Genomic DNA, 12923 nt, shown 5'->3' with positions numbered 1-12923 from the left:
TGCGACTGATGCTCAGGTATTCACGTAGGGTTTCAGCTTATTTAAACAGCGCAAAACCCACATTTACACAAACAAGATATTTACTTTGCATTTGCTGTTCACATTTGCACATTTGCTTTCAAATTTGAGGTACACATTCTAGGTGCAATTTGAAGTTAAAAAAATGCAGATAAGTAAATGTATATTTTCTACTGCTAGAGTTAAGAAGCAGTACTTTTTAAAAAATTGTATTTTTAATTTTAATGGGTACAGAGTAGGTATATATATTTATGGGATACTTTTGTGTTGCAGACAATCCAATTATACTCTTTTAGTTATTTTAAAATGTACAATTACACCAGGCGCAGTAGCTCATGCCTGTAATCCCAGCACTTTGGGAGGCTGAGGTGGGTGGATCACTTGAGTCCAGGAGTCTGAGAAAAGCCTGGGCAATATAGCTAAACTCCGACTACTGAAAATACAAAAATTAGCCAGGCATAGTGCCACATGCCTGTAGTCCCAGTTATTTGCAGGGCTGAGGTGGAAGGATGGCTTGAGCCCGGGAGGCAGACGTTGCAGTGAGCTATGATCTCACACCATTGCACTGCAGCCTGGATTTGATACAGGGCAGACCCTGTATAAAACAAACAAACAAACAAAAAACAGGGAAAAAAATTCAATTCAATTATTATTGCATATAATCACCCTGTTGTGCTGATATCAAATACAAGATCTTACTCATTCTTTCTGTATTTTGTACCGATCACCCCTGCCCTCCACCCCACTATTGATAGTTTTACAAAAGGCAGATTTTATAAAATTATTTAGAGATTTCAAATGGTTGAAGGGGAAATGGACTGGAAATACACATCTTTATTTCTGAATTAATAGAAATTTGGCTGGGCGAGGTTGCTCACTCCTGTAATCCCAGGACTTTGGGAGGCTGAGGCGGGCAGATCATGAGGTCAGGAGATCCAGACCATCCTGGCTAACACCGTGAAACCCCATCTCTACTAAAAATACAAAAAAATAGCTGGGTATGATGGCACGCGCCTGTAGTCCCAGCTACTCGGGAAGCTGAGGTAGAAGAAATAGCTTGAACCCGGGAGGCAGAGGTTGCAGTGAGCCGAGATCATGCCACTGCACTCCAGCCTGGGAAACAGAGTGAGATTCTGTCTCAAAAAAAATAGGAAACAATAATATGAGTACTATTATTTAGTAATGAAATTCTAACAGTAACAGTACAGGCTAAGCTGCCAACAAATTGACCTAACAGTACAGTGGCTTAATGGAGAAGCTATTTCTCCCTCCCAGATAACCTTGAAATAAGCAACCCAGTTGGTAGGAAGACTTAGCTCAGAGTGGTCAGTGTAGATTCCAGGTTAATTTAATCTTGTGTTCTGCAGACCTTGACCTTGCTTTTCCAGTTTATGGGAGTCAGGGGAAGAAAGAGGAAGTCCAGGGAGCAATTTTCTTTTTGTTTTTTAAACTTTATTTATTTGTTTATTTATTATTTTTTGAGATGGAGTCTCGCTCTGTCACCCAGACTGGAGTGCAGTGGCACAATCTCCACTCACTGCAACCTCTCCCTCCTGGGTTCAAGCAATTCTCCTGACTCAGCTTCCCGAATAGCTGGGATTATAGGTGCCCACCACCATGCCTGGCTAATTTTTGTATTTTTAGTAGAGACGGGGTTTCAGCATGTTGGCTAGGCTGATCTCAAACTCCTGACCTCGTGATCCACCCACCTCAGCCTCCCAAAGTGCTAGGATTACAGGTGTGAGCCACCATGCCCAGCCTAAACTTTATTATTTATTTATTTATTTATTTTTTGGAGGCAGAGTCTTGCTCTGTAGCCCAGGCTAGAGTGCAGTGACACAATCTTGGTTCACTGCAACCTCCTCCTCCTGGGTTCAAGTGATTCTTGTGCCTCAGTCTCCTGAGTAGCAGAGATTACAGGCGTGCACCATTAAGTCATGCTAGTTTTTTGTATTTTTAGTACAGACAAGGTTTCACCAAGTTGCCTAGGCTGGTCTCGAACTCCTGAGCTCAGGCAATCCACCTGCCTTGGCCTCTCAAAGTGCTAGGATTACAGGTGTGAGCCACTGTGCCCAACCTTTTTAAAACTTTAAATTATGAAATAATTACAGATTCTTAGGAAGTCACAAAGATAGTACAGATGATAAAAAGATGGCTGGGCACAGTGGCTCACACCTGTAATCCCAGCACTTTGGGAGGCCGATGCGGGCAGATCACGAAGTCAGGAGTTTGAGACCAGCCTGACCAACATAGTGAAACCCCATCTCTACTAAAAATGCAAAAATTAGCTGGGCATGATGTCACGTACCTGTAATCCCAGCTATTCAGGAGGCTGAGGCAGAAGAATCACTTGAACCTGGGAGGTAGACATTGCAGTGAGCCAAGGCCACTGCACTACAGCCTGGGCAACAGAGCAAGACTCCTCAAAAAAAAAAAAAAAAAGAAAAAAGAAAGAAAGAAATGTAACTGGCTGGGTGTGGTGGCTTGAGTTTGTAATCTCAGCACTTTGGGAAGCCTAGGTGGGAGAATTGCTTGAGCAAAGAAGGTTGAGACCAGACTGGGCAACATCCCGAGACCCTTGTCTCTACAAAAATAAAAATAAAAAAATCAGCTGGGCGTGGTGGCATGTGCCTGTAACCCCAGCTACTCAGGAGGCTGAGGTAGGAGGACTGCATAAGCCTGAGAGGTTGAGGCCGCAGTGAGCCATGATCGTGGCACTGCATTCTAGCCTGGGCAACAGAGCGAGATTGTGACTCAAAAAAAAAAAAAAAAAAAAAAAAAGATGAGTAATTCTACTAAAAAATGTCCAAAGGATTTGAATAGACAATTCTCCAAAGATATACAACTGTATGATAAGAGCATGAAAAGATTCTCAACATCATTAGCCGTTAGGGAAGTGTAAAAGGAAACCACAGTGAGATAACACTTCACACCCACTAGGATGGCCATAGTAAAACAAAAAAAAAAAAGGAGGGGGAAAGGACCAAGGGCGGTGGCTCACACCTGTAATCCCAGCATTCTGGGAGGCTGAGGTGGGTGGATCGATTGAGTCCAGGAGTTTGACCCCTGTCTCTACACCAAATACAACTATTAGCCTGGCCTGGGGGCATGCTCCGGTGGTCCCAGCTACTTGGGGTTGAGATGGGAGGATCACCTGAGCCTAGGAGGCAGAGGTTGCAATGAGCCAAGGTCACACCCTTGTATGTCAGCCTGGGCAACAGAGTGAGATCCCCATCTCAAAAAAAAAAAAAAAAAGGAGGGGGTGGGAAATAGCAAGTGTTGGTGAGGATTTGGAACCTTCACACATTGCTGGTGGGAAGGTGAAATGATGGTGCAGCAACTTTTTTCTTTTTTTTTTTTTTTTGAGACAGGGTCTGGCTCTGTCCGTCTTGCTGGAGTGCAGTGGCTTGAGCACAGGTCACTGCAGCCTGGATCTCTCGAGCTTAAGCAATCCTCTTGCCTCAGCCACTCAAGTAGCTGGGACTACAGGTGCATGCCACCCTGCTTGGCTAATTTTTTGTAGAGACAGAGTCCTTACCATGTTGCCCAGGCAGGTCTCAAACTGCTGAACTCCAGCAATCCACCCTCCTCGGCCTCCCCAAGTGCTGCGATAACAGGCATGAGCCACCACGCCTGGGCTGTGGTGCAGCTACTTTGGAAAACAGTTTGACAATTCCTTAAGGCCAGGTGCAGTGGCTCATGCCTGTAATCCCAGCATTTTGGGAGGCCGAGGCCATGGCTGTATTAATGTGTGTCCCCACTGAACTGACCTCTGTGAGGGGCCTTTCTGTATTCACAGAACCTTGAACAGGCACAGAGTGTGCGTTCAAATATTTATTGAATTAATGAATGACTAGAGCCAACTGGGGTCATGAGCAGGGAAGGCTTCCTGTGCAAGTGATAGCTCAGGAAAACTTCAAAGGACATGAAGGTTGTCACCAGGTGGGTGGCAAAGGGTAGAGGAAGGCGTCCCAGGTAGGAGGAGGCGTGGCTGCTAGGACTCTTTTTTTTTGAGACTGAGTCTCACTCTGTCGCCCAGGCTGGAGTGCAGTAGTGTGATCTCGACTCACTGCAACCTCCGCCTCTGGGTTCAAGCAATTCTCCTACCTCAGCCTCCCAAGTAGCTGGGATTACGGGCATGCACCACCACACCTATTTGTGTGTGTGTGTATTTTTAGTAGAGACAGGGTTTCACCATATTGGCCAGGCTCGTCTTGAACTCCTGACCTTGTGATTCACCTGCCTTGTCCTCCCAAAGTTCTGGGATTACAGGTGTGAGCCACAGAGCCTGGCCGACTGTCTCTCTCTTTTTTTTTTTGAAATGAGTCTTGCTCTGTCGCCCAGGCCACAGCGCACTGTCAAGATCTTGGCTCACTGCAGTCTCCGTCTCTCTGGTTCAAACAATTCTCCTGCCTCAGCCTCCCAGTAGCTGGGATTATGGCCGTCCGACACCATGTCCGGCTACTTTTGTATTTTTAGTAGAGATAGGATTTCACCATGTTGACCAGGCTGGTCTCAAACTCCTACCTCAAGTGATCCGCCTGTGAGGCTGGACTCTTGCAGAGAGCTGGGCCTGAGCAGGCTTGCCTGGCGGAGGGCTGGGATGAAGGTGGAAGTGCCTGGGGGCTCATCAGGGCCTGTCCTCCAGATGAGCGGGAAGCTGTGCAGAAGAAAACCTTCACCAAATGGGTGAATTCGCACCTCGCCCGCGTGGGCTACCACATCGGGGACCTCTATGTGGACCTCCGGGACGGCTTCGTGCTCACAAGGCTCCTGGAAGTGCTGTCTGGGGAGCAGCTGGTGAGGGGGCCTTCATGAAGGGCTGGGGCAGGGGTCCTCCCTGGGGTCTCAGGCTGGGGTTTGGGCTTCCCTGGAAGGGCTGAACTGCAAGCAGGGGCCTGGCTCATGGGCGAATGGAGCGTGCTATGAGCCCTATGGGTAAGAGGTCCCTGTACTCGGCCGTGTGGGGCTGTGGCGCAGGGGCGGAGCTTGGTTGTGGGAAACCTGGGCGCTTGGCTGAAACCGAAGCTGATGACCCGCCAGCTACGGTTGCGAGGCGGGGCTTCGGCGGCAGGGGCGGGGCTCTGCTGCAAGGGGCGGGGCTATTGGAGAAGGTAGGAGCTTTGTTAGAAGGGTCTGGCCTGGGTTATGAGCTAGCAAGGACATGGCTATAAAACGGGGACAGAACTGTGTTGCGGGTTGGGAGTGGGTAGTGGATGAAGGTGCGGGGCTCTAGGCTAGCGGGCAGTGTTCCTTGGTAGGGTGAGACCTAGGTCGTGGGTGTCTAGGGACGCAGACGATGTTCTAGGGTGTGGCTTGTTGTGTGAGCTAGGGCTGTGTCTCCGGGCTTGAATGGGGTTTCATCTAAAAGCATGGGATTCTCATGGGGTAGAGATTCGTTAAAGGACTGGAGCCTGGATCTCAGGGACTTGTGAGAGGCATGGCTATAGAATAGGAACAAACAGCCGGGCGCGGTGGTTCATGCCTGTAATCCCAGCACTTTGCGGGGGCCAAGGCGGTAGGAACACTTGAGGCCAGGAGTTTCAGACCAGCCTGAGCAACATAACGACACCCCCGTCTCTACGTTGTTTTTTTTTTTTTTTTTTTTTTTTTTAATTAGCCAGGCGTGGTGGCGCAAGCCTGTAGTCCCAAGTACCCAGGAGGTTGAGGTGAGAGGATAGCTTAAGCCCGGGAGGTCGAGACTGCAGTGTTCCGTGATTGCACCACTAATCTCCAGCCTGGGCGACAAAGCAAGACTCTCTCTTTTTTCTTAAAAAAATTTTTTTAAATAGATGTGGCCTCACTATGTTGCCCAGTCTGATCTAGAATTCCTGGACTAAAGCGATCTTCCAGTTTCAGCCTCCCAAAGTGCTGAGATTACCGGCATGAGCCACCGCGTCCGGTAGAGACACTGTCTCGAAGATAAATAAATAAATAAATAAATAAACCCGAGCGCTGTGGCACGACACCATCTCAAAAAAAAAAAAAATTAAAAATCAAAAAGCATTAGCCGGATGTGGTGACGGGCATCCGTAGTCCCAGCTACTCGGGAGACTGAGGCAGGAGAATCGCTTGAATCCAGGAGGCAGAGGTTGCAGTGAGCCAAGATCGCGCGACTGCACTCCAGCCTGGGCGATAGAGTGAGACTCTGTCTCAAAGACAACAACAGCAACAAAAACAAAACTCAAAAAAAGAATAGGAACAAACGCTGTTGGAAAGAATTGAGCTATGAACAACGGAAGAGCACTGGGACAGGGCGGAGCTTGATTGGAATAGGCGTGGCCCTAGATAGGGACATAAAAGGGAAGCAGTGAGGGGTGTGACGCAGGATTTTTTTTTTCTTTTTTTGAGACGAAGTCTCGCTCCCTCATCCAGACTGGAGTGCAGTGGCGCGATCTCGGCTCAACTGCAGCCTCCGCCTCTCGGGTTCAAAGGATTCTCCTGCCTCTGCCTCCCGAGTAGCTGGGGTTGCAGGAGCGCGCTACCACGCCCAGCTAATTTTTGTGTTTTTATTTTATTTTATTTCAAGATTGAGTCTCGCTCTGCCGCCAGGCTGGTGTGCAGTGGCGCGATCTCGGCTCACTGCAACCTCCGCCTCCCAGGTTCCAGCGATTCCTCTGAGTTGCTGGAAATACAGGCGCGCGCCCCCACGCCTGGCTGATTTTTTGTGCTTTAGTAGAGACGGGGTTCCACCATGTTAGCCAGGATGGTCTCGATCTCCTGACCTCGCTATCCACCCTCCTCGTCCTCCCAAAGTGCTGGGATTACAGGCGTAAGCCACCGCGCCCGGCCCTGATTTTTGTATTTGTAGTGGAGACAGTGTTTCACCATGTTGTCCAGGCTGGTCTCGAACTCCTCGACTCAAGTGATCCACCCGCCTCGCCGTCCCAAAGTGCTGGGACTACAGGCATGAGCCACCGCGCCCTGGCGGCCACGGCATTAGTGGCAAAACATGGGTGGACGAGAGAGGGATCCAACGTCAGGACCAGGGCTGTGGCTATGGCTAGGAGGGCAGGGTGGTTGTCAAGGGGGCGTGGTTATCAGGTTGGAAGTGGGGCGCCGTGGAAGGGGCAGAGCCAGGGATGTGAATAAGCCTTGAAGGGATGTGACTCTTGAAAGGGTCTGACTATGGGAAGGGGCAGGGCTTCTTTAGAAGGATTGTGTTCTGCGTCTTGAATAAAACGGGAGGAGGGCGGCCTGATCCTGGATACTCAGGGGGCGTGGCCATGGGAGGCGGGCTTCCTTGGAAGGGGCGGGGCCGAGGGCGCCGTGCTCCTGTCTGTCCAAATCCCCAATCGCCCAACGCCCCTGTCGCCCTAGCCCAGGCCCACGCGCGGCCGCATGCGGATCCACTCACTGGAGAACGTGGACAAGGCGCTGCAGTTTCTGAAGGAGCAGCGCGTGCACCTGGAGAACGTGGGCTCGCATGACATAGTGGACGGGAATCACCGGCTGACGCTGGGGCTGGTCTGGACCATCATCCTGCGCTTCCAGGTGACCCTTGGGTGGCCCCTGCCAAGCCCCGCAAGGGTGGGACTTAGAAAGGCGTTCCCCGGCCGCGCACGGTGACGCCTGCCTGTAATCCCAGCACTTTGGGAGGCCGAGGCGGGCGGATCACGAGGTCAAGAGATCGAGATCATCCCGGCCAAGATGGTGAAACCCCGTCTCTACTAAAAATACAAAAAACTAGCGGGGCATGATGGCGGGCGCATGTAATTCCAGCTACTCAGAAGGCTGAGGCAGGAGAATCGCTTGAACTCGAGAGGTGGAGTTTGCAGTGAGCAGAGATAGCGCCACTGGACTCCAGAGTGAGACTATGTCTCAAAAAAAAAAAAAAAAAAAAAAAAAAAAGAAAGGCGTTCCCCACCATTTACCCATTCATTCATTCCTTCAAATAATATCCTAATATGCTCCAGGAACCCTATTCCAGGTCGTAGGGATGAAAATAGTGATAAAAATAATTGTCATGATCACACCGTCACGATCACCGTTTTGTATCGACCCTGTTCCAAACACTGTTCTAAGCACTCGACATTTAATACACACAGCAACCCCATAAATTAGATACAAGTTATTATCCCATTTTACCAGTGAGGAAATGGAAGCCCAGATAGGTGATGTCATCTGCCCAAGGTCACACGTAGCTGGGTGCTGGAGCTGAAATTCCAATCCAGGCAGTCTTGATCCAGTACAGAGACAAATAGACAAACATGTGCCTTTCAGGAGCTTACATTGGGGTGAGGAAGACAAATAATAAATACATAAGTATGTAAAGAAGACATGCATGGGAAAAGGACCAGCTCTAGTTAGAGAAGAAGTTTAAAAAGCTATGCAGGGCCAGGTGAAGTGGCCTGTAATCCCAGCACTTTGGGAGGCCGAGGTGGGAGGATCACTTGAGGTCAGGAGTTTGAGAACAGCCTGGTCAACACAGTGAGACCCTTTAAAAATTTAAAAAATCAGCCAGGCATGATGGTGCATGCCTGTGGTCCCAGCTACTTGGAAGGCTGAGGCAGGAGGATCGCTTGAGCCCAGTAGTGTGAGGCTGCAGTGAGCGATGATCGTGCCACTGCATTCCATCCTGGGCAACAGAGTGAGACCCTGACTCAAAAAAAAAAAAAAAAAAAAAAAAAAAAAGCTAGGCAGAAAAGAACAGATTATGATAAAACAGTAATAGGGATATAAAATGTCAGGTTGGTGGTGTTGAGATTTTAGACATGGTCAGAAAAATACTGTCTGGGAAGCTGATGGCTGAATGACATACAAAGATGAAGGGAGAATGCATTCCAAGCAGGAGGCACAGCAGACGCAAAGGCCCTGAGGTGGAAATGAGCTTGGCATGTTGGAAGTACAGGAGGAAGAGCAGTGTGGCTAGAGAATGGAGGCAATGGACACGAAGGATATGAGGCACACGGGGTGGCAGGGGCTAGGTGATCTGTGATGAGCAATTTGGATGTTTTTCTGTCTGAGATGGGGAGAGGTTGTAACATTTTATCAAGGGGAGTTGCATACAAGTTTAGAAAGATCCCTTTGGCTGGGTGCAGTGGCTCATGGCTGTAATATCAGCATTTGGGAGGTCGAGGTGAGAGGATCACCTGAGTTTAGGAGTTTGAGACCAGCCTGGCCAACATGGTGAAACTCTGTCTCTACTAAAAATATAGAAATTAACTGGGCTTCGTGGTGCATGCCTATAATCCCAGCTACTCAGGAGGCTGAGGCAGGAGAGTGTGAGCGTGTGAGCCAAGACCACATCACTGCACTCCAGCCTAGGCGATAAAGCAAAACTCCGTCTCAAACAAAAAAAGAAAGAAAGAAAGGTCCTTCTGGGTTGAAAGTGTTCACCAACATTGGGAGCTGAGAGCCCAGGAAGGAGGATGGAGTTGGAGCAGGTTGGGACTGTGGGGAGGCAAAAGGGGGCAGGTGGGGAAGACACTCAGGGAGTGGAGTGGACAGGCCTTAGAGGAGGGGAGAGGGAGAGGGTGTCCAGGGAAGACTGAGAGCTCTGACCTGGGGACTCGCGGATGATGGGGCTGTCCTGGGACAGGGACAGGGAGAAAGCTCAGGCTTGAGGAACACCCTGAGGCCAGTTGGAGATGGGTCTAGTGGTTATGGGTCCAGGACATTGGAGTTGGGGGACATCTTGGAGTTCACTGGGTCCTGGGGATGGAGCTCAGGGGACGAGGAGACACTGGAGACAGGAATGGACACTGTCAGTACAAAGTTGAGGAATGAGATCATGGGAGTGGGAGATCGCTGCTGGCGGCTGGATCCCTGCAGTAGGCGCTGGGACCTCCTTGGAAGGATCTTGGTTCTCTCGCTTGGAACCCACGTGGCAAACCCAGTTCTTGACTCCAGGACCAAGAGCCTCAGATACCCACCTTAGGCTCTAGACTGCACTCTAGATTCTGGGCCATTCTGAACTTTATCAAACACTACTAAGTGAGACACAGCGGCACTCAAAGCAGGTAGACATCCCTGTGGTCCTGGAGCTTTCACATTTTAGTGGGGAAATCTGATGGAAAGATAAAATGTATAGGTGGTGTTAAATGCTGAGAAGATAATAAAACAGGGAAGGGGATATGAAATTCGGGTGTGTGATGAGATTTGAAATCAAGTGGTCAGTGAAGGCCTCACGGAGAAGGTCACATTTGAGTAAAGCCCTGAGGGAGGCTGGAGCCATGTGGGGACTTGGGAAAGGCTGTTCCAGGCAGAGGGAACGGCCAGTGCTAAAGCACCAAGGACGGAGGATGCTGGTGATTCAGGGAAGAGGCCAGCAGGTGTGGAGTGGAGTGAGCTGTTGAAGATGAGGTCATCAACTTCGTGAAGGGAGATCATGGGGACTTCTTTTACATCCAATGAAATAGAGCTACAGAGGGTGTTGAAAAGAGGAGAAAGGATCTGATTTGAGTGTTCACAGGGTTCCTCTGTCTGTCATGTGGGGAACAGACTGTGGATGCAGGAGTGGGGAGGTCAGCATGAAGGCCACTGCTCTAGCCTAGGCAGGAGAGGGCGGTGTCTCAGACAGGGAAGGTGCCCAGATGCTCAGTTTGGAGGCTTCCTTGGAAACAGACCTGAGTCCCAACTGCTCCACTAATTGTGGCTATCCTGGCCCACTCCAGAACTTATCCTCACACTCCCCTGTCACCTGCCACCCTGTCTAGTAGCAGATGGTGAGTGGGGTGGGGGGGGCGGGGGCGTCTCCAAGCCTCGAGCTCTCCAGGCTCCGGTAGCCAATTTTTTTGTATCTTCACAGATTCAAGTCATCAAAATTGAGACTGAGGACAACAGGGAGACGCGCTCAGCCAAGGATGCTCTGCTCTTGTGGTGTCAGATGAAGACAGCTGGGTAAGCACCCCCACCACCTTCTTTAGGAGCTTAGGCAAGTGGTCCTCTAACCTCTGCAGTTCCTTCCCAGACAAGAGCTCAAGGGGCATCCCATGTCCTCAGGGTCAAAATGTTACATCTGAAGCTAACCAACTGATAAATAAAATACGTCTACTTCTCCAGCCCTGACAAATAATTTTTCCTAACATGGTGGAAGGCCAGCTTCAAATTTATTTGTTTACTTAGACACAGGGTCTCACTCCGTCACCCAAGCTGGAGTGCAGTGGCGTGATCATAACTCACTGCAACCTTGACCTAGGTTCCAGTGGTCCTCCCTCCTCAGCCTCCCAAGTAGCCGAGACCACTGCACCCCACCCAGTTTCAAATGTATACCTCTTGGCCTCACTGGGCACAGTGCCTCATGCCTGTCACTTTGGGAGAATGAGGAGGGAGGATTACTTGAGGCTAGGGATATTGAGACCAGCCTGGGCAACATAGCAAGACCTCATCTCTACAAAAAGCTTTTTATTTTTAGTCAGCCAGGTGTGGTGGCGCATGCCTGTAGTCCTAGCTTCTCAGGAGGCTAGGATGGGAGGATCATTTGAATCCAGGAGTTCAAGGCTGCAGTGAGCTACGATCATGCCACTGCACTCCAGCCTGGGCTACAGAGCAAGACCCTGTCTTGAAAATAAATAAAAATAGAACTCTTGGACTCCTCAGAGCTCAATGCTGGAAAGAGATAGACTGTTCCTAGCCTGCTCCCTTCTCTCTGTCCCCAGCCTGCTCCCTTCTCTCTGTCCCCCACTCTATTTCATCCTACACTTCAAGAGATCTCACAGTCACCTATGTGGACCTTAGCGCTATGTCCAAGCTCTGACCACCCTCTTCCCCTGTGAGCGTCACCCTTCTGCCTCACAGGGCATACATAGGAAAGTTCAAAGTCCTGGGTCCCTTCAGTGTGGCTGAGCTGGTGGCGGGGTGGGGCGCAGGCTTTACTGGACATGTTCCCTTCAGCCCCCAACTCTGCCCTGCAGGGTTCAGTAAGACATGAAACTCAAGTGCCCTCTGGAGAGCAGCCCCTGGGAGAAAGGAAGGAGGGGCGGGTATGGGAGGGAGGTGGGCTTCTCTGACTCATCCTTCTGGGCCGTCTGTCTGCCTTGCAAGGGAGACCATGGAGACTTTTGGCCTCTGTTTCTCCATGTGTCTGTCTGTTGTGTGTCTGCTTTTCCCTGTACTTAGCTCTCCCCTTCTCCCTCCCTCCGTTCCTCCTTCCCTTTTCTCTTCCTTCATGTCTGTCTTTCTCCCTCCTCTCCTTTCTCTCCCCATCTCTGCCTATATCTTGCTCTCTCCCTGTATTGCTATCTCTCTCCTTCCTCCCTCTCTCCTCCCCTCTTCTCCTTCCTTTTGCTTCTCTTTTTATCTCCTTTCCTGTCTCTCCTGCTGTCTATCTATCTATCATCTGTCCATCTATTACTATCATCTGTCCATCTATTATCTATCGATCTATCTACCTATCATCTATCTATCTGTCTGTCATCTATGTATCTACCTTTCTCTTTTCTACCCACCTGCCGACCCACCCCTCCATCTTTCTATGTTCTACCCTTTCTCTCACCTTCCCTCCCTATCATTCGATCTCCCTCTGCCTTTTTCCCTCCCTCTTCCATCCTGACTCTCCCCATCTCTGCCTCTGTTTCTCCCTTCACACTTCCAGCTACCCTGAGGTAAACATCCAGAATTTCACCACCAGCTGGCGGGATGGATTGGCCTTCAATGCCCTCATTCACCGGCACAGGTACCACGTGGTCTGGGGCAGCCCACCTGCCCTGCACCCCCATGTCCCCACAGCTGCACACCTGTACGTGTACCTGTGTAGATGGCATACACAGGCGCAAAGACCCATCCCTTCAGAGCTACACACACATACACTTTTCTTTCCCTTCACTCACATGCCCTGCACATTTACACGCAGGAACACACACCACCCACACAGGCTCCTGTCCAGGCCACATACCCTGTGCACACGTGAGCCCTCACACAGATGTGCGCACACACAGATACTCAGGCACGTGCACAGCCTGTCC

General features: G+C 50.1%; 1 protein-coding gene across 3 annotated transcripts in view; it reads left to right on the top strand.

Moving 5' to 3' along the window:
* The window catches only part of SPTBN4 (spectrin beta, non-erythrocytic 4), a 121782-nt gene that overhangs the window by 39321 nt on the left and 69538 nt on the right, over window positions 1-12923 (top strand). For all 3 annotated transcript variants that reach the window (XM_012461422.3, XM_012461421.3, XM_012461420.3), the window contains 4 exons: window positions 4667-4818; window positions 7339-7512; window positions 10769-10860; window positions 12554-12634. In XM_012461422.3, coding sequence (XP_012316845.3) covers window positions 4667-4818; window positions 7339-7512; window positions 10769-10860; window positions 12554-12634 — 499 coding nt within the window. The remainder of the gene's footprint in view (window positions 1-4666; window positions 4819-7338; window positions 7513-10768; window positions 10861-12553; window positions 12635-12923) is intronic.

This window comes from Aotus nancymaae, unplaced genomic scaffold, assembly GCF_030222135.1.
Source record: "Aotus nancymaae isolate 86718 unplaced genomic scaffold, 86718_ANA_hifiasm-v0.15.2.pri h1tg000028l, whole genome shotgun sequence".
NCBI lineage: Eukaryota > Metazoa > Chordata > Mammalia > Primates > Aotidae > Aotus > Aotus nancymaae.
Note: the sequence above shows the minus strand (reverse complement) of the source record. Positions and strands in the feature narration are given on the sequence as shown.